This window comes from Bos mutus, chromosome 27 (genome assembly GCF_027580195.1).
Source record: "Bos mutus isolate GX-2022 chromosome 27, NWIPB_WYAK_1.1, whole genome shotgun sequence".
Taxonomy (NCBI): domain Eukaryota; kingdom Metazoa; phylum Chordata; class Mammalia; order Artiodactyla; family Bovidae; genus Bos; species Bos mutus.
In genome coordinates this window covers 29,966,152-29,986,434 of record NC_091643.1, presented here as the reverse complement: position 1 = coordinate 29,986,434, position 20,283 = coordinate 29,966,152, and the positions used below count along the sequence as shown (strand labels likewise).

At 44.9% G+C, this 20,283-nt stretch overlaps 1 protein-coding gene across 1 annotated transcript in view; it reads left to right on the top strand.

Annotated features, from left to right (window-relative positions):
• The first annotated feature begins 6,568 nt into the window (after nucleotides 1–6,568).
• The window catches only part of SNX25 (sorting nexin 25), a 91,287-nt gene continuing 77,572 nt past the window's right edge, over nucleotides 6,569–20,283 (top strand). Inside the window, exon 1 of the mRNA XM_070364298.1 lies at nucleotides 6,569–7,198. Coding sequence (XP_070220399.1) covers nucleotides 6,839–7,198 — 360 coding nt within the window. The 5' untranslated portion in view covers nucleotides 6,569–6,838. The remainder of the gene's footprint in view (nucleotides 7,199–20,283) is intronic.

The following is a 20,283-nucleotide window of genomic DNA, read 5'->3' as shown; positions in this document are numbered from 1 at the left end:
ATCGCCTGAGCCCGCGCCGCTGGTCCCGCGGGAACCGGGCGGTGCCGGAGGCTCCTCGCGGCGGGCGTCACAGAGCGCGGCGGGCCCGCCCCGCGCCCCCGAGCCTGGCCAGCGGGCCCCCCCTCGGATGGAAAGGGACGCGGGAAGAAAGTGACCTCCGGACCCTCGGCTGTGCCCTGCACCGCCCAGGTGTTAACTGCTGCCGCCTCCGCTGCTAACGAGGAAAGCCGCTTTGATGGTCTTGTGATGTTGTACCCAAACAGCAACTGTAATAATAAATATGGAGGCAGCTAATATAAATATGCTTATATCAGCAAAGTTCAGTTTAAACAGCCCTGTGGCCCAGGGGCTGGTAAACACGTGAGAAAGTCCTCTGACTATCGGTAAATGAGATGGGTAGTTCAAACAATCTGAGAAAAATGATCTCCGTCCACTGTATTGAATGCAGCCCTTTTTCGTGTTTGAACTCGCAAGCACATAGTAGGTGCGACAGAGCAGTGGCACCCCACAGATGCCGGCCTGCTAATCCCAAACCTGTGGGAACATCAACCTAGGTTAACCCAGGTGAGGTCAATGTAATCCCAAGGGTCTTTATAAGAGGGGAGACAGGAGATTTGAGGACAGTAATAAAAACAAAACATGGCCATGGATGGAAGCAAGAGCTTGTAGTATACACCGTGGTGACTACAGTTAATCCCTGCTGTATATTTGATAGAAGCTGGAGATTCCCCATGGACAGAGGAGCCTGGTGGGCTACAGTCCATAGGGTTGCCAAGAGTCCGACACCAATGAAGCAACTTGTCATGCACTGGAAACTTGACAAAGAGAAGAAAAAGGATTCTCCCCTTGAAGCCTCCAGAAGAAAAGCAGCCCAGGTCACACTTTAATTTTAGTTTTGACCTCCAGAACGGTAAGATGAATTCATGTTGTTTTAAACCACTAAGTTTGTAGTAATTTGTTATAGCAGCAACAGGAAATTAGTACAATAGGTACCCAATATTTTTTACGTAAAAGTATAGAGAAAGGAACGCCTGGTAAACCATATCATGCATGCCCAGTCACTTCAGTCGTGTTTGATTCTTTGCAACCCTGTGGACTGTGAACCTCCCCCCGATCGTGGGATTTTCCAGGCAGGAATACTGGAGTGGGTTGCACCACTTCAGGGAGTGTTGCTATGCCCTCCTCCAGGGAGTCTTCCCCACTCAGGGACTGCGCCTGAGTCTCCTGCATTGGAAGCAGATTCTTTACTGCTGTGCCACCTGGGAGGGGGCCTTCACATGGATTTAAACATGGAGAGATGTAATTGATTGGTTCCAACGACCGACAAGGCTGAGCACACGTGTATGTAGGCCCCCTCTCATTTAATTCCTGACTGGGCCAATATGATTTGCTTTGGCCAATGGAATGTTAACAAATGTAACACAAGCAAAAGCTTAAAAAGAACTTGTATATCACATCTCTGACATGGTCATGTGAAGAGACCCAAGCAATCTCTTGAAGGATGAGAACTCAGGGAGCAGAGACAAGCCATGTTAATGGAGGCTCCATAGCCAGAGTAGTCCTAGCTTGTGCGCCAGAAGATCACAGCATCATTAATGGTTCAGGCAAGAAGAGAACTGACCCAACTGACCCCAGACCATTGACTGACCTGCAAAATCATAAGCATATCCAGTGGTTGTTATTTGGTGGTAGTTTGTTATATGACAGTAGATAATTGACATACTCTATTTCCCTAAATTTCAGGTCAAAACTTGGATAAATTGAAATTATCCTCTCTTGGGGATCTGCCCTTTTCAATTCTTTGTCTTGATACCAACTAATTCAGTGTACAGTACTTTCCTTTGTAATTCTATTTCTCTTTGAAGATTAATACAAAGACACTTCTGCCTGAAAGTTTCCCAACATGAATATTTTTACTTGAAGAGGCCCACTCAGCATAATTTATATATCGATGTCCTAAAATTTTGTTCACAGATTAGTTTTCCTCTTCCAAATACTATAGTATGTTCCCTTTAAGCTTTATCAGTCTACTATTTGTTTTTAAAGTGTTTTATAATTTTTTCACTTCTCCTTTTGAAGTTTGGCTGCACTTACAACCGTATTTTCTGTAAACTACACTCTGCTTGAAAGTTTATGAGAGAGAGAGTTAGGTTAAAGACCTGTTATGTTCTTGTGGTGAATCAGCAGAAGAAACTATAATGATATCTAGGTATTTTGATTTCTGTTAATACCTATACACAATTTTACCCAAAGTGGGCAAAGGCAAATACAGTGTTTTTCTCTCTAACCCTACGGCTACCTTTAAGGAGATCCAGGGGCTTTAAGGAGAAGTATACTAAATAGATGGTGACTGCAGCCATGAAATTAAAAGATGCTTACTCCTTGGAAGGAAAGTTATGACCAACCTAGATAGCATATTCAAAAGCAGAGACATTACTTTGCCAACAAAGGTCCGTCTAGTCAAGGCTATGGTTTTTCCTGTGGTCATATATGGATGTGAGAGTTGGACTGTGAAGAAGGCTGAGCACCGAAGAATTGATGCTTTTGAACTGTGGTGTTGGAGAAGACTCTTGAGAGTCCCTTGGACTGCAAGGAGATCCAAACAGTCCATTCTGAAGGAGATCAGCCCTGGGATTTCTTTGGAAGGAATGATGCTAAAGCTCAAACTCCAGTACTTTGGCCACCTCATGCGAAGAGTTGACTCATTGGAAAAGACTCTGATGCTGGGAGGGATTGGGGGCAGGAGGAGAAGGGGACGATAGAGGATGAGATGGCTGAATGGCATCACTGACTCGATGGATGTGAATCTGGGTAAACTCCAGGAGTTGGTGATGGACAGGGAGGCCTGGCGTGCTGCGATTCATGGGGTCGCAAAGAGTCGGACACAACTGAGCGACTGAACTGAACTGAACTGAAACTAAGCAGTGGAGAAGGCAATGGCACCCTACTCTAGTACTCTTGCCTGGAAAATCCCATGGATGGAAGAGCCTGGAAGGCTGCAGACCATGGGGTCGCTAGGAGTCGGACACGATTAAGCAACTTCACTTTCACTTTTCACTTTCATGCATTGGAGAAGGAAATGGCAACCCACTCCAGTGTTCTTGCCTGGAGAATCCCAGGGACGGGGGAGCCTGGTGAGCTGCCGTCTATGGGGTCGCACAGAGTCGGACACGACTGAAGTGACTTAGCAGCAGCATACTAGTGAATGGGCTTCCCTCGTACCTCAGACGGTAAAGCATCTGCCTACAATGCAGGAGACCCAGGTTCAATCCCTGGGTTGGAAAGATCCTCTGGAGAAGGAAATGGCAACCCACTCCAGTATTCTTGCCTGGAGAATTCCATGGACAGAGGAGCCTGGTGGGCTACAGTTCATGGGGTTGCAGAGTTGGACATCACTGAGCAGCTAGCGCACATACTAAGTAGTGGAGGAGAAGATTCATTACATATTATCGACAGAGAATGGGTGTTGTATACCTATTTACACTCTAGTACTTTAAATGTCAAATTTTCACTTAATTTATCCTTATAGTATCCCAATGAATTCAGACTGACACCATTCCCAGCTTACCAAAGAGAATAATGAAGATAGCCCATGGAGTGTTTAATTACAAACCTGTCAGAATGTGCTGGCCATAAGGAATATAATAAATAAGGCATCTCTACTTAATTTGGTCTTAACTTAGACCTGGGAGGACTCAGCACTGACTTCCCAGAAGGAACTGACTTCCTGGATTCTAATTTAATACCTGACATCTCCCTCAATACCTCCTGATCTCAGGCACTCCTGTGTATATCTTACCACCTCCCAGTGTTCCTCAAACTTTGCACAGGGTAGAAACCAAACTACTACTTTTAAGTAAATGTTTGAATTGCCCATGCTGACTTCACAGCAATATGACATTTGCTTTAAGGCAGTTTCCTGACCATGAGTGTACATTTCTCCAGATCTCATTCTTGGGAACAATAGATAGTGAGCTGGAAAGATCATGAGTTATAGACCAGGGCTCTCAGTAAATGTTAGACAGTTTCCTCTTTATTGATTATACGATTTTACCGACTTTAGTGATTACTATAAATCACTTTGCACTTGTCGGGTGGCTGGCTAAGATACCAGCCATACTCAAAAAGCAACAAAACTAAACACTTATAAAAGCATGGAATACAGGGACTAAGCTCATGGATTTAAACCCTGTTTTTTTCTCGTCTGTCATATGTGATGACTAAAAGAGATAGAGTTTTTAGAAAGTACCATGACTTAGTGCTTAAATGCACAAGCCTTAGAGCCAGAGCAGGTGTGTGATAAAACCAAAGTCTGATAACTCTATAACAGTTAAGCAAATTATTTTGCCTTCATGGATAGGTGGAGATTACATTCACGGGTGATTGTGAAGATCAAATGAAGCATGTCTAGTGCTTAGAACAGTATCTGACAGAGTTAGTGCTCAATTAGTTACTATTATTGTCAACTTGCAGTAAACCCATATTTTGGAAAATTTTAAATATATATAAAGTATGTAAAGCACTCAGCATGCTGTCCCCTGCATGTAAAGGATCACACACACACACACACAAAAAATATATCTTATTTTTGGTAATATCAAATTACCATGCTTTATTTGAAATAATTTGGAATTGTAGGGTACACTTTGAGGACCCCCAGTGGGATGAATATTAACTATTTTAGGGGCAAAAGGGCTCCTTCAAGATCAGTTACACTGCTTAATTTAAAAATAAAAAAGAGAAGACAAGGAAGACAGGAAGGTAGTAACTACTTTTAAAGTCATCCCCTGTCATCACCTAGGCATGGCAAAGTCATATCTGGCCTAAGGCACTCATTGTCTCCTTGTCTTTGACTTACAAGGAATGAGAATAAAGTGGTCCATGAATACTAATATTTAAAACAATCAGCTTTTTAAAAATGACAAATGTGAACATATTTGTTTTTATATAGATACATAAAATAATTCATTTCTGTACTGTTTTATTAGAGCTTAATATTAGCGATAATTTTTTTTTTTGCCTCCTACTTCATCTCCCACTTGAAATCCATGCCATTCCAGGGAAATTTATTACAAAAGCATGAATACATGGGTGGCCTTTGTATGTCTATGGACACTAGTATTTTTTCGTTTGAATGATAACCTCTTGGATAATATTTTGTTTTAAAAGAATAAACAGGGAGTTCCCTGGTGGTTCAGTGACCAAGACTGCGTTCCCAATTCAGGGGGCCCGGGTTCGATCACCTGGTTGCAAGCTGGATCCCAAATGCCGTAGCTGGAGATCCCATGTACAGCAATGAAGATCTGGCCCAGCCAAATAAATATTTTAATAGTTAAAAAAATAAAAAAATAAAATATCCACTAGTTTACTTTGTATGAATGTTGTATTTTTTCACAGTTGAAACAATAGAGATTCCTTATAGAAAAGCACAGTATAGTCACAGTATTTGAAAATATATTTTAATGCTTAGTTTCCTAGGAAGCAGCCTATAACTCAGTTTATTGGAAAACGCTAGTGCTTTTAAACTGTTTGGCTTTTTGATGTCCGTCTCCCACATCCTCCATGGCATCCCTCATCTATTTACCCCCTTCCCCTTCTTCCCCTTTCTATTCTTGATTTGCCCTTTCTATTCTATCACCCCCTTTTAAGTAAGCATTAATTTCTTTCCAATTCCTTCATCTCCTTTAGAATTCCTTTATTCATTAAAGATACATCTGTTTTGTTGGACTTAGTAATTTCTAGTGTTTAGCATATTGGCATCTTCTCAGTAAGCATTATCTGTATATTAACGCGGGGGCCGTGGTACGAGAAGAAAATATGTATTCTCAAAATTACTTGGAGCACTTTCACTTGCGTGTGGGCACTGGCATTTGTACTGAATCGTTGGCGACAAAAATACAGGGAGTTGGAGCCACAGTGAGGATGGCAACTGTGCACGCCCCCTGGCGCCAGGCAGACTTTTCGGGGGGACCTCTCTGTACCTAGGAATTTTGCAGGCAGCATTTACTGCTCCCTGTTTGTCTTGGTCCCGTCCCGGAGGCGGCTGGGTGGGAAAAAGGGAAGGTTGTCAGGGGAACTGGGCTAAAAGTGAGTATCAAGAAGGGTTGCCTATTCAAACAGCAGGTGCAAAGGAGGCAGAAATTTTGAAGGAAGGGCTGTTAAACCCCCACCCACGGGGAGGTTACTTGTCAAGAGATGAGCGGGCCGAGGATTAAGGGATCACCTGAGCTGGAGAGCTGCAAACGCTTCTGACACCTGCAGCAGAATTTTCCATCAACAGACGGTATCCTGGGGGAGGCGGGGACAGGAGCGCAGGAAAGCCGTTTTCGCGTGATTGGCGGCGCCCCCTACCCGGGAGTGGGGCGCCCGCGGCGGGTGGGCGGGGCCGGGGCGGAGCCCGGCAGGGGGGCGCAGCGGGGGCGCCGGGGGCGGGGCAGGACGGTGTGGGCGGGGCGGGGCGGGGCGGGGCGCTCCCCGACTGTCACTCAGCGGGTCGCGGTGGCTCCCCGCCCCCCACCCCGCCCCCTCCCGACACGCTCTCCGGGTCGCCCCCGCCCCCGCTCCGCCCCCGGGGCTCCGCCAGCGCGAGTCCCATCCCGGTCCGGCTACCTGGGGCGCGCCCGGCCGGGCAGCTGCGGGCCCGGCGCAGGCCGGCGGCGTCTGTGAGAGCCGTTCCCTCTGGCGGGGGCCGCCGACGAGGGCATGAGCGCGGACTCCTGCCTCCGGCGCGGCGGGAGCGGGGAGGGCAGGAGGCGCCGCGCGGAGGCCACCGTCCGGGGCAGCGCCGGGGGACAGCGGGGCGGGAGATGTGCCTGTCCTTAGCGGCCCAGCAAGCAGCATGCACCCCGATCCCTCCGACAGCGGCGGCGCCGGCCTCGCGGGCGCCCCGGGCGAACGACGGCCGGAACCCCGGGGGGACGCGGCGGCCCCGGGGGCGCCCGGCGGCGGGAGTCGGTGGGTGGCGGCAGCCGCCCTCGCCGCCGTGTGCGCCTCCTGCCTGCTGGCCGGCTGTTGGCCGGCGGCGGCGGGAGGCGCGGGGCCGGGCACCGTCCTGCTCAGGCTCAGCCTGTACCTGGGCTGCGCCGCGGCCGCCTTCCTGCTGGGGACCGTGTTCTCCCTGGTCTGCCGGAGCCCGCGAGCCCCGCCGCCTGACATCGCCGCCGCCTGGAGACGGCTGGCCGCACGCCACCGGCCGGAGGTGAGTACTGGGCGCCGGCCCACGGCCTCGTCCAGCCCGCCCGCTCCGAGAGGGCCGGGGGTCGCGGCGGGCCGGTCCTCTCGGGGAAGCGGGGGCTGGGCTGGGCCGGGCCGGCCGGGCGGGGAGATAGATGCTCGCTCGGGGCGGGCTCCGGGCTCCGGGCTCGGCGCGGGGCGGGCCGAGATGCACGCTAGCAGGTGATGTACTTAGTTGCTCGACTCCATCCTCAGTCCCAGGCTCGGGAGCTGAATAATCCTTCCAGATCTTGGCTGTGGCCCTGCCGCTGGGGAGCGGGGCGGCCTCTGTACGCAGGCGCTGCGCCTGGGGCCGGTCGTCACGCTGGGTTCTGGTAACCGTTCCCCGTGGGAGGTAACTTTTGTGCCCTTTTACAGACCGGGAAACTTGGCGCAGAGGGGCTGACTTGGCTTAGGTCCCCCGCCCGCTACACCTCATGCCGAAAGCCCGGGTACGCTTTTTTTTTTTTTTAAATCACGCTGTCCTGTCTTCCGCCATGTGGATAAGTATCGCAGTTTCAGTGATTTAGGAAACGGATGCCCGAAATCACTGTCGTTTGCCCGAAATCACTGTCGTTTGCATCGAAAGGAACGTTATCATCAGTGGGGTGTGGCGATATAGTGGAGAACGGTGGTTAAGGAATTCAGGGAAAGACAATGTTTTAAATCTCTCCACTTCCTTAGTGCCAAACCGCTGCTTTTTTTCTCTACCTCCCAGCAGCTTCACTTTCACAACCCTTGAAAAGAAACTCGGTTCTGTCGTAGCTTGACTTACCTCTTGACTGAACTCTTCTGTCATTAACCTGAAATTGCTCACTCTGTAGTAAGAGAAGTGGCTGTGGCTCAACTTCGTAAGAATATTTTGTTAGAAGCATTATTACTCCCTGGGTTTTGTGTTTGTTTATAATACGACCTGCTTCTTCTTCTTTTTTTTAATCTCACTCTCTTCGCCAAAAGGACCCTTTCCTCAGTGTGTTAGTTCAGAAAGCAGAGCTGAAATAATGGGGAAAGAGGTGTAGGTAAAGGGGCACCTATCCCCATTAAGTTAAGCAGTTGTTCAGTATGTTGAGGAAAAGGAACTTCAGTTTTCATAAATAGCCCCAAACTAGCTGTGTTTATTTCTCTTAAAAACCTTCACCCAGCTATTATATCTAATTTAGCAAGAGTTGGTGAGTAGGTGTATTTTTCCTCTTGCTTTTTCCCTACAATGATAAAAGACCCCAGAATTTTACTGTTGATCTGTGAATGACGTTACAATTCTTTAGAGTATTTTAAGATGTTGTAATCTATTTCATGTGTATTTAATCGTATTTATTGAGTCTTTCACAGAAACTGGGTATTATTTTGGAAGCTGGGGTTGAATCAACAAGACAAACAAAAGCCCTGCTTTCTGGAGATTATATACTTATGGGGGAATCAGGCATTAAACAAAGAAATGTGTTGCTTTTGGATAGTGATAAATGCTTAAATGCTTATGAAACCAGAAGTAATTAAGAGTTAAGTGATTAAGAGTGCCTGGTGTGTGGGGCAGGAAGTTTAGATGGTGGGGTCAGGGTCTAAGCCTTAGTATTGTCACTCTGTCCTGGAAGCCTCACGGGTGGTTTACCTCCCTTTTTCCTGGAAAATACATTCCCCCAAAGCTCCCAGCTCACTTGTACCTCTGAGAAAACTTAGGTTATCATCCAGAAAGATGCTTTAGTAGAGGAAGCAGAGAAAATACTACATTAGAGGTGACAGAAAAGGAAGCAGCTTATGTGATCTCTCATGTATACTACCTGAAAATTTCAGGCAGCGGAAGAGGTATAAGTGTAAGTTAAGGACAGGCGACTATTGGTCGTTCTTTTTGAATTCAGATTCCCACAGCATTAAGTAGGAAAATAAGTACATTAGGAGGTTTACTTTCTGTTACCTAGAATTAAAGTGTATGCACATATGATATTCATATGTCTGTGCCCACTCAGTTGTGTTCACCTCTGTGCAACCCCATGAACTGTAGCCCGCCAGGCTTCTCTGTCCATAGCATTTCCCAGGCAAGAATACTGGAGTGGATTGCCATGCCCTCCTGCAGGGGATCTTCCCGACCCAGGGATCAAGCCCATGTCTAAAATTATTTATATATATTTACAGTACCAGTGCAGTTTACTCAAGCCTTTCGTTGTGCTGTATTTCCAATAACTTATGCTTAAGGTTTTTAAAAAAATGCTCCTTATGAATGGAAGCATAAGCATGTGGTGTAGTGTAAAATATCTGTCAGTTCTGTGGGGGTAGGAGCTGGACCACACGGGTCATCTAACATATGTGGAGGGGGAGGCTGTTTTGTAGTGAACCAAATGGTGTCTCTTAAGATACAGTGACTACTTTACTACAGAAATTGTGATTCAGCATTAAGAAAAGAATCCTCATTTGTTCTTGTATATTTCAGGTTCTTCTAGAATCTGCTGAGCGTGTCAGACACTAGGATCTATCCTATCTGTCCATCCTTTTTTTTTTTTTTTTCCTTCTTGACTTTCTTCTCTAGAGGGAAAAAAATGGATACACTATTAAAAGTAGGCAACCAGAGAAGACTAAACTAGAAGGGAGTAGGTATTTTCATGTCTAGACGTGTTCAAATGCTCCTGCATGCTTTATAAGGTAGCTGTTGGCTGTCATAATTCTTTGTGGTTGAGATCCTTGACTGATATCTTTTGTTATCCCTTGTACCTTGCAGGAGCTCCAAAAACTGTTTGCTGATGATAATGAAAAAAATTAGGTCAGTTTGTGGTCACTAGCTGAGGGCTTTCCCCCTTCAGTTAACCTAGTGTTTATTGAGCATCACGTATGTGCAAGGAATTTTATTTTACTTGGCTGGCAATCGTTACTGATTAAAGTAGTAAAATTGATGTTTCAACTCAGGTGGAAAGAACATCCAGTGGTATATTCAGGTGGCAAAAAAAAAAAAAAGCTTTGTGTAAGGTCAAGGAAGGTTGATGCTTAAGTCTTGACATTTGCTCTCTGGGCCTCACTTTAGAAAAACTTGAACTTTGGTGCAGGCCAGCTGGCTGGAGCTGAGATGCTCTGGGGCTGGCCTGCTCCTGGGGCACAGTTGTTAGCCCTGCTTTGCTGAGTAGGCTGCCGTAGTGTGGTGCTTCTTAGTCCAAGGTTGTAGTTTGGTGTTGTGCCAGACCTGTCAGCTCACGTGGACCAAAGGCCTCAGATTCACTAGCTGTGGTTACCTGACTCTAGCACATGATCTAACCAAAGCAACAGCAAGAAAAACATGGGAATAATGAATCAATAGTTTAGAAACCTTACTTTCGTTACTAGACCAGTGGTACAAAGTGCATCTTGATGGAAAAAAGGAATAATTTCTTACATTTTGGTGATAAAAATAAGGAATAACTTTTTAAGATGTCAGTTACTCACATAGTTTATGGATTTTTCTCTTTTACATGGTAAATTATTAGATGTTTCTTGATTTACACTTGATTTATACCATTACGTTAAAAATGAGCACTGGACAAATGAAGACTGGGGGCCTGATACAAGAAAGTCCACAAAGGTGCTTAGTAGCATAATGGGAAACTAAAGTCCACTGCTGTGTGAAGAAAGTGTTAATGAAAGACTTTTCCAAGTTTAGACAGAAAAGCTCAAGGAGTTCATCAGAGTCATAAGCATTTCCTCTATATCTGCTGTATATTGCTTTTCCGATCTTGGGAGATCATTTTGGCCTAGTTAGTTGCTAAATGTCAGTGCCAGGCACATAGTAGGTTCTCTATGGATGGATTTTTGTCCCTAATGAATGGATTATTGTTTGAGATGAGAGCAGACTTGAGTATCCGACTGACATTTTTAAATTTGAAATTTCAGCCACAGTTCCCTAGAGAAGGGATCATAGTCTCGTGGTGTATAGTTGCTCAGGCTTGTCTGACTCTTTGGGACCCCGTGGGTTAGCCCTCCAGGTTCCTCTGTTCATGGGATTTCCCAGGCAAGAATATCTCAAGGTAGGTGTCACTGAGAACTTCGATAGTTGCTTTGGGTTAAGTGGATGGCAGTGTTTTCAGTGTTGGGGAGGATCCAGAGATGAACAAGATGCCCTCTGTCCCTGCCTTCTCAGGCTGAGTAGATTAGATTGATAGGGAGGACTGGAGGGGAGGGCAGATGTTTATAGAGACAGTAAAAACATTCACACAGCAATCCAAGGCGCCACTTGGCTTGGGTGGGACTTCTAGAATCCCTAAATGAGTTCTTTTACTGATACAAAAGTTCTTTTGAGTAAAACAAACTCGATTTAGTTACTCAAGGGAAAAAGGAAAAGAACCAAGATGTAGGGAGACTATACACAGCCTCTTTGTGATGCTCCTTTATTATGCTAATGTGATAAACTAATCCTCAATAATTTGATAGTGGACAGTGGGGTAATACACTTACTGTCTTCAGATTATTAGGTTGTCTTTTGACCGGGGGATTTAAGTCAGGGTGGCTACTGGGAAAAATGTTTTTGAGCAAGATGGCTTTTGAAACCCCCTTAAATCTAACTGTAGTGTAAGAATTGTTTACCTTAAATTCATCTATTCATAATTTTTAAATTTAACTTTTTTTGCAGGTTATGGATTCACATGGCTTTAATAGAAAAAAGGAAAACATATAAAAGGATATGCATTGAAAAAATAAATCTCCCCTATAGGCGGCCATTATTAACAGTTGATTGTTCTTCCAGATATGTATTATGTATATACAAGCAAATACAAATACATACTCAAAAACAATATGAACAGTGATTACACATAAAAGAAAATTATTTTATGTATCTTTATTATGAAGGAACTATTTCTTAGGGTTAGTAGACATCAGAAGTTACATATGAAGAGTGATAACTTCAAAGTAGTAAGCTACAATTCATGATTAAACCTGGAACATTAAAAAAATGGTCATCGAAACCAGCAAATGTATTCTAAGAAATGATGAACATGTATTTTTGAATTTAGCAAAGCTGTCTGAAGGAGGCATATATATATTTTCACAATTTGTACAAAACCAAAAGGATTTCCCTGGTGGCTCAGCTGGGAAAGAATCTGCCTGCAATGTGGGAGACCTGGGTTCAGTCCCTGGGTTGGGAAGATCCCCTGGAGAAGGGAGTCTACTCACTCCAGTATTCTGGCTTGGAGAACTCTATGGACTGTATGGAATGGGGTCGCAAAGAGTTAGACACAACTGAGCGATTTTCACTTCACTTAAAACAAAGCCAGAAAATTGTATTTTTTCATATTGTATCCTAAATTATTACCAGATTTCGAGTATGATTCCCTGTTGTTGTTTAGTCGCTAAGTCTTGTCTCTTTGCAACCCCATGGACTGTAGCCTGCCAGGCTCCTCTGTCCAAGGGATTTCCCAGGCAAGAAAACTAGAGTGGGTTTCCAGTCCTTCTCCAGGGGATCTTCCTGACCCAGGGATTGAACCTGCGTCTTCTGCTTGGCAGGCAGATTCTTTACCACTGAGCCACCTGGGAAGCACCCCCTAGGAAATTGTTTTAGAGACAGAATACATGTACTGTTCCGGGTTTGAGTTGCTGGTGAGTGTAATCAGATGAATCCTAGGAGGCGGGATTGCAGAGGTGGCTTGGGCGGGGTTGTGGAATCCTGCAGCTGTGAGAGAGTAGGGCTGGGTTGTGTCTGCTGTTAGGGCAGCTCCTCATACCTTTTGGACTCTGGAGTGTGGCATCAAAGCTGGGTTATGGACATGCTAAATGGAAATGTGATTAGGGGATACTGGAGGAGAAGCGCTAATCAGTTGCAGTGATACAAAGTAAGAGTTAATGAAAAAAAAAAAAGAGTTAATGAAGCTGTGTGAATGGAGGCCGGAAGCTGTGTGAAGGGAGATCACAGCCAAGAGTGACTTTCATGTTTCTTTCATGTTAATGTCATGATGGGTGAAATTTCCGGTGACTTTCCTGTGAGAGGTTTCTTTCATGATAATTATCGGTAGTTATCATTACAGATGGGTTCAAGAATCTTCTCAAGAGCATCTTAACATTCTCTTTATATAATAAACTCAGCCCCAAACTTAAGGGTCCTACTGTTTCTTCACAGTGTGAAGACCAAAGTCTCCAAGCTTGAGCAGTCTACTTGGAGCCTAAATTCTGATCATTCGCAAGAGATTTATTTCTAATTCCCTTGAATCTTAAGCCAGTTTTGTTTTGGACACATGCTACGATGTCAGCTTTAGTAATTAAATGTTGCCTTCTTAAAGATACCTTAGGTTTCATTTCCCAACCTTATTATTTTGAGGGTAGGAAGTGCCCTACTTTCCTTAGAATGTTTGAGCCCTTGTGCAGTCAGAATAGTGCACACACTTATACTAAAAAAATGACTCAGCAAGTTTGGTGTTGAGGGCTTAGGTTTTAGAAAAGGAAATGTCTGTGGAAGCCTGTTAGTATTAAAATCATGACATACATACAAACTTGCCTTTTTTTTTTTTTAATTACAGCTTTGCTTTTGAAAGAAAAACTTGCAAACTTGGAGCTTGTATTTTTTACCAACTTCACTGTTAGGTGACTTTCTAAATGAGGGTTGCTTGTTTGCATGGAAGTGACCAAAGACAGGGGTAGATAGACAGCCCTTCCTGGGGACTCTGCTGGGCACCCTGGGGCTGGGTTCAGTTAATCATTCTTACACCCTCCTTTAGTCCTGGTGTGTGTGCTTATTTAGTTTCTCCAAACACAGTGGAGCTTTCCAGAAAGCCCAGTGGGTTTTGGGTTGCATTTTGGTGGGCTCCTCAGCTGGAATAATGCTTTGTGAGAATGCATTTAGGAGGTGACGTATGTGGGCTCTGTCCCCAGGGCTGGCCCGTGCTTATTAGTGATGCTAGGCACTGGCCAGTCCCAGTCCATTTGTCAGCCAGCCCAGGGCTTCCATGTATGAACACCCGTGAGCTGGACGTAGAGAAAAATGAATATGGTAACTCCAAGTAAAATGGCTCCAAGGCCAAGGGGGAAGCCAGAAAGAATTGTGCACTTTTAGAATAAGACATTGGAACTCGTATAGGTCACTAGGATCTATTTAATAGTAAGCTTTGTGTTTTAGTGTAGACTACACCTCTTGGAAAGTTGGATGCATTTTTAACAGGTACTCATTTCTAAAATAACCTGCCTTGCTGTAGTTCTCACCCACCCTGTAGGTATGGGTGAGTTTGCTCCTGTCTGCTCACGCCGAGCTTCATCCTGCAGTCCTCCTCTTATTTCTGCCAGCCCACAGGCAGGATTTTGCACACATGAGTGTGTTCACTTATGTTCTTCTGTACCTGGTGACTGCAAAACATTTGAGAGAAGCTCCTCTGTGTCACCCGAGCCAGTCTGTGAAAAAGCGTGTTGCTTCTTTGGCTCCTGCTCTCTCAGTTCCCTCAAACTGGAGATCCAGGAGGGCTTGGTCCTTCTTTTTTTTTCCTCCTGAGCTGAAGCCATGTTATGTGCTTTAAGGAAGTTGATAGTATAGCCTTGTTTCTCTCACCGAGTATAATTAAACTTAGTTTTTACCTTGTAATGGAAGCTGAGAGGAGCTTACATCTGTTTGCATCTCCTGTGAAGATACTCATCACCTCTTTCTACCTCCTCTCTATCCCTGCAAAAGAGATGACTGAGCGGCTGGGCGTATCCCGGGCTCAGAGCAGCCCCTGGGGTCAAGAGCTTTCTCGAGTCTCCAACCTTGAGCCACTACTCTGAAGGCCTCTCCTCATATGCAGATATAGTTGTGCAGATTGTGCCAACTTGTTTGACGTGAAATTAACATCCTAAACATTCCAGAAATTGCAGTGGGTTTTTCCTGAGGCGCAGCTGTTAATCTCGTATTGTTCCTTCTGATTTGTTTTTTTCCCCACCTCACTGAACCTTTCTGAGATTTCAACCCCTAGATAAGCACAGGAAGTTGCTTTGTTTCCTACATTTGAATTTTGATCATTCTTGAGGTCCCATTTGTGGAAGTATCTGGCTCTCAGGCAGTCTTACCCTGGGCGCCCCCCCAAAGATAACCATCTGCTCAGACTCAGACTCACTCATTCAACTGCTTACCCTGATCTTTTCACTTGGTGCTCTCAGTGGGGCCCGAAACCATCAAGTCCAAGTTTCCATGTGTCCTGTGATTGGGTCCCCGATCCTCTCCCACTGCTCCTGTGTCAGTGTTTGGCACCTTCTGCAAGTCCTCCATCCGGAAGCCCGAGGCCTTCCTGACATCTCCTCCTTCCTTCCCACATGCAGTCCCATCCTCCAGACCTGTCTCCTTACCTCTGGAGTATCTTATGTCCGCCTACTTCTTCCCATCTCTCCTGCTTGGTCCCAGCTATCATCGTGTGCTTCCCCGGTGACCGCAGTAGCCCCTCAGTTCATCTCTGTCTGCCTCCCTGTCCCTCCTCCAATTCATTCTCTTAAAGATGCAAGCCCAGTCCCATCCCTCTTCCACACCATGTTTAATTAAAAGCCCTCAGCAGCTTCCTGGTCCTCATAGCTCTCCAGCCTGGTCTCCTGTCATAATTACCTTTACTCCTCATGCTCCATCCTCAGGCATCAGAGTGCTAAGCCCGCTCTGTTGACGTCAACTCTGAGTATTGCTTGCTCTGTCTCTAGCCCCCAATGCCTGCTTGCCTAATTAACTTCTCCTCGGGCTTCAGCCGTCACTTCTTCAGAGCAGCTCTCCCTGTCTTCCAACTGCATATATTCTCATGACACCACGCACCTTTCCTTCACTGTATTCGGCTCAGTTATAGATACTTGCACGGTTCCTTGTGTCCTTCTCACTAACCCCTGAACTCCATGAAGGCAGAAACTCCTCTCTGTCTCTTTAACATCTAGCATAATTAAGCAGGTGGGCAGTAAACATTTCTTGAGTAAATGAATAGCTGGGAATCAGCAGAGCACAGGCATTCAGAGAATGGTCCTGAAGTCAGCCAGACGTTTGAATTTCAATCTGACTCTGCCTTGATAATGGTGGGACAATGGGCAGCTTACTTAAGATTTCTAAGCCTCAGTCTGCCAATCTGAAACGTGGAAGTAGTAAATACCTTCAGAGGTTGTTTGGAACAATGTGGTGGTATTTGAAGATACAAATACTGGTATTTGTCAAAGTGCTTTGAATTAGAAGGTGTTAAATGGTGGATTTTACACTTTTACCTTTTTTATTTATTTATTTTTTGGCCGCATCATGCAGCTTGTGAGATCTTAGTTCCTCAACTCAAGATTGAACCCAGGACTTGGCAGCAAAAGTGCTCAGCCCTAACCACTGGACTGCCAGGGAATTACCCACTTTTACCTTTTTTAATAAAAACCCTTTAAAATAAGATTGAAGATACAGCTTCAAAAAAATTACACAAAATAAATGTATAGTTGGGTGAGTGATTATGAAGACAATACTCTTGTAACTTCCCGAAGCTCCCCTATATGTCCACCCCAATTGCAGCCCCTTCCCTTCCACCTAAGTAATGCCATCTTGACTCCATAATAATCACTTCCTTGTGTGTTGTTATAGTTTTATCAGTCGAATGGGCGTCCGTGGATGTTATAGTTTAGTCTTGCCCATTTGAAAAAAATTGTCTTCCCTGTATCCTTTCTTTTCCCTGTGGGTTATCTGTTGAAGAACCTGGAGCATTTGTCTTGTAGCATCCTGTAATCTGGATTTTGCTGTTTGCATATGAATGCTTCCCACGTGGCTCAGTGGTAAAGAATCTACCTGTCAAGCAGGAGACACAGCTTTGATCCCTGGGTTGAGAAGATCCCTTGGAGAAGGGAATGTCTACCCACTCCAGTATTCTTGCCTGGAGAATTCCATGGACAGAGGAGCCTGGTGGGCTACAGTCCACAGAGTCGAAGAAGAGTCGGACGTGACTTAGCAACTAAAACAACAATATATGAATGATACAGGAGAAGGCAGTGGCACCCCACTCCAGGACTCTTGCCTGGAAAATCCCATGGACAGAGGAGCCTGGAAGGCTGCAGTCCATGGGGTCGCTGAGGGTCGGACAGGACTGAGCGACTTCCTTTCAGGTTTTGGAGAAGGAAATGGCAACCCACTCCAGTGTTCTTACCTGGAGAATCCCAGGGACGGGGGAGCCTGGTGGGCTGCCGTCTATGGGGTCGCACAGAGTCGGACACGACTGAAGCGACTTAGCAGCAGCAGCAGCAGCATGAATGATACAGCTCAGTTTGTTGTTTCTTCCTTTGTATGTCCTGCCTGTTGTCCAGATCAGACTTGTGTTTGACCCCTTTGGCAGGACTGTAGGTGGTGTGTGAACTTTCATCAGGAGGCGCATAATATCTGATTATTTTTTGCTTGTTTGTTTTATTAGTAGCTGTTGATGCTCAGTTACTTGGATCTGTTAATTTGTTGGAGGTGACAATAGGGGTGTTTTAATTCTGTCATTTCTTATTTATTGGTTTGAATTTTTTTGGAAAGAGACATTTTCCAATCATCTGCTTTTTGGTTGCACAGTGGTACAGTTCATATAAAAAAGCAGGATAAATACTAGATTCTTTCCCATTATCAGTTTTCCAAGATAATGAGTTGGTTCCCCCTCTTCCTCTGAAGGTGACCAGTTAGTTATGTGTTTGCAAAAATATTGTGAACTCATGAATTCGAATATATTTTATGGGTTCCAATTAGTTGTAATTATTGTTATATAATTTCTTATTTGAAGGCAGTCTCATCTCTGGCCAGTGGAAGTCTTTTCAAGTAGACTCCGTAGTCCTTTTATTATGACCCCACTAAGTCTGAGAGTTTTCTTGCTATCTGGTATAGCAAAATAGATCAGGTTCATTTTGAGTATTTTCTGCTCACACCTGGAACTAGCCATTTCTCCACAAAGAGCCCCGATATCTTTTAAGGGGAAATAGTATTTCAAGAACTCACTCTGTCTCACTTTTGAGCAGGACAGCCACACTCAGACGTAGCTGTTGGGACTTCAGCTGATCATTTGTTTGTGGGGTGACCAGCTGTCCCTGTTTTCTCAGGGCTGTCATGGTTCTCACACTGAAAACTATGCCCCCGGGGGTGTGGGAGACTCATTCCAGGTGTTAGGGAGGCTCATTGCTGTTGGTTTGGTCATTGTGTCTTGGCCTTCTCTATGGAGAGGTTGGAAAAAATATGTTAAGAGATCTGTCTTTTGCAAAGAATAACCACTCAGTAGTTACATTTATGTACTCTGTCTCCTTCAACGCAGGTAACACTTACTTTGAATAGTGCTTTGCCATTTGCTTATTATAGCCTATAAATTGACATTGATATTGGGTTCTGGAAAATGGTTTCTATGGCTGACATTTGATTCATTTTACTGTAACCGATGGCTCTGAGTATAGTGGACAAACACATGTAGCACAGGAGTCATAATGTGAATGCCATAAAGTGAATACCTTAGTAATTGCTATAGCTAAACTTAATGTTTATTGCATTTACTGTATGTATGTATGTATATGCATTACCCAGTTAAATGTTCGTCTTCCATGTGAGGTAGGAACAGTTAATCTCATTTTACAAATGGGAAAACTGAGGTTTGCCATTCTGCTGTTTAGTCGTTCAGTCATATCGCTTTTTTCGACCCCATGGACTGTAGCCAGGTTCCTCTGTCCATTAGATTTCTGAGGCAAGAGTACTGGAGTGGGTTGCCATTTCTTTCTCCAGGGGATCTTCCTGACTCAGGGAGCAAACCCAGATCTCCTGCTTGGCAGGTGGATTCTTTACCACCGAGCCCCGTGGGAAGGCCAAACTGAAGTTTAGAGAGGCTAAAGCATGTGCCCAGAGCAAGTGGAAGAACTAAATTAAACCCAAGTCTTTCTTATTTTGGAGCCTCTACAGTTATTTTAATTATTTAATTATTAAAGAAAGATTTAATTATTAAAGATTAGTCTGTCCTGATTCAGGTTTTAGAAAACTTGAGCATCTTTGGGATGGTTCTAGGATCTGTTTAGGAATTAGTGTCACTTTAGAGGTCTCAGAATGACGTCACAACTGCCCCTTCTGTGCTCATGACAGTCACTGCTGAGCAGGTAAGGCTGCTTCTCTCCCCCGCCCCCCGAGTCCGGATGAAGCGTCAGAATCCTTTTCAACGTAACATTCCAGGAGGCTACTAAGATTTTACTAGTTGGCATATAATGTGAGATCCATCTGCCATTCTGTGTGAGAACCTTGTGGAACGACAGTGAAGCCTCCGGGTTCCCACTCTGCCCTGTCTATACTGTACCAAACAGTCATACGTTCTTTTCTTCTGTTCTGGGAAAAATCAGAGTTCTTTAAACTGTGACCCGTAGACACTTAATTTAGGAGATGCTTTTAGTTATTATACACTGCAAAAACAGAAGAGGCAAGGAGAGGCTTGTCGAGGGGGGCGGGTCACATCAATTTGAAGACGTAAGTTCTTGAAGCTTTCTACTGTGTACTGCTATACTAACGTTCTGAGAAATCCAAGTGAAGGAACCCATTTAACTTTTTTTAACCTGGTGTTTTCTAAACGTGTTTTCTAAACATGACTTATACCTGTAAATGCCACCCCCCCTTTTTTTTTAAACAATGAGATTTATTATCTTAAGATATGATACATTGGTTTACTCAACCAAGGTCTCGGTCATCTCATCTATAAACATGGAGCTAAGGAGAACACCTACATCTTGGAGGTGGATTTAGGTGAGGTTGTGAAGCTTGAGTTCACCTGCACGGGCTGCTCAGTTTCTTATATTTATTTCCTGATTCTGAATAAGCATCCATCTCTGTCTCTAACTTTGTGCTCATAATTGTGTATTTTTTTTTTCTAAGAAAGCCTTCAATACTGTGTAAATTCCAATCTCTGTAAAACCTGGATCCACCTCTCTCAATATCCCTAGAGTTATTTTGGTTATTAAATAATTTCTTGAAGCTCTTAAAAAATTTTAAAAAAGGATACATAACCCAGAGGTAGGAGAGTCGCGGAGGAGGTCAGGCTGCGTGTGGACACACCCCCTCAGGACCACCCCTCTCTGTCTGTCTTAGCTCTGCCCTCCCCATGGGTGGGCTTGCCTCTCCCTGGCTAGTGGTCCGGAAAGAGGCGGGGAAAGTGACCCCAAGTTTGACACTGAAGACCATGTGGG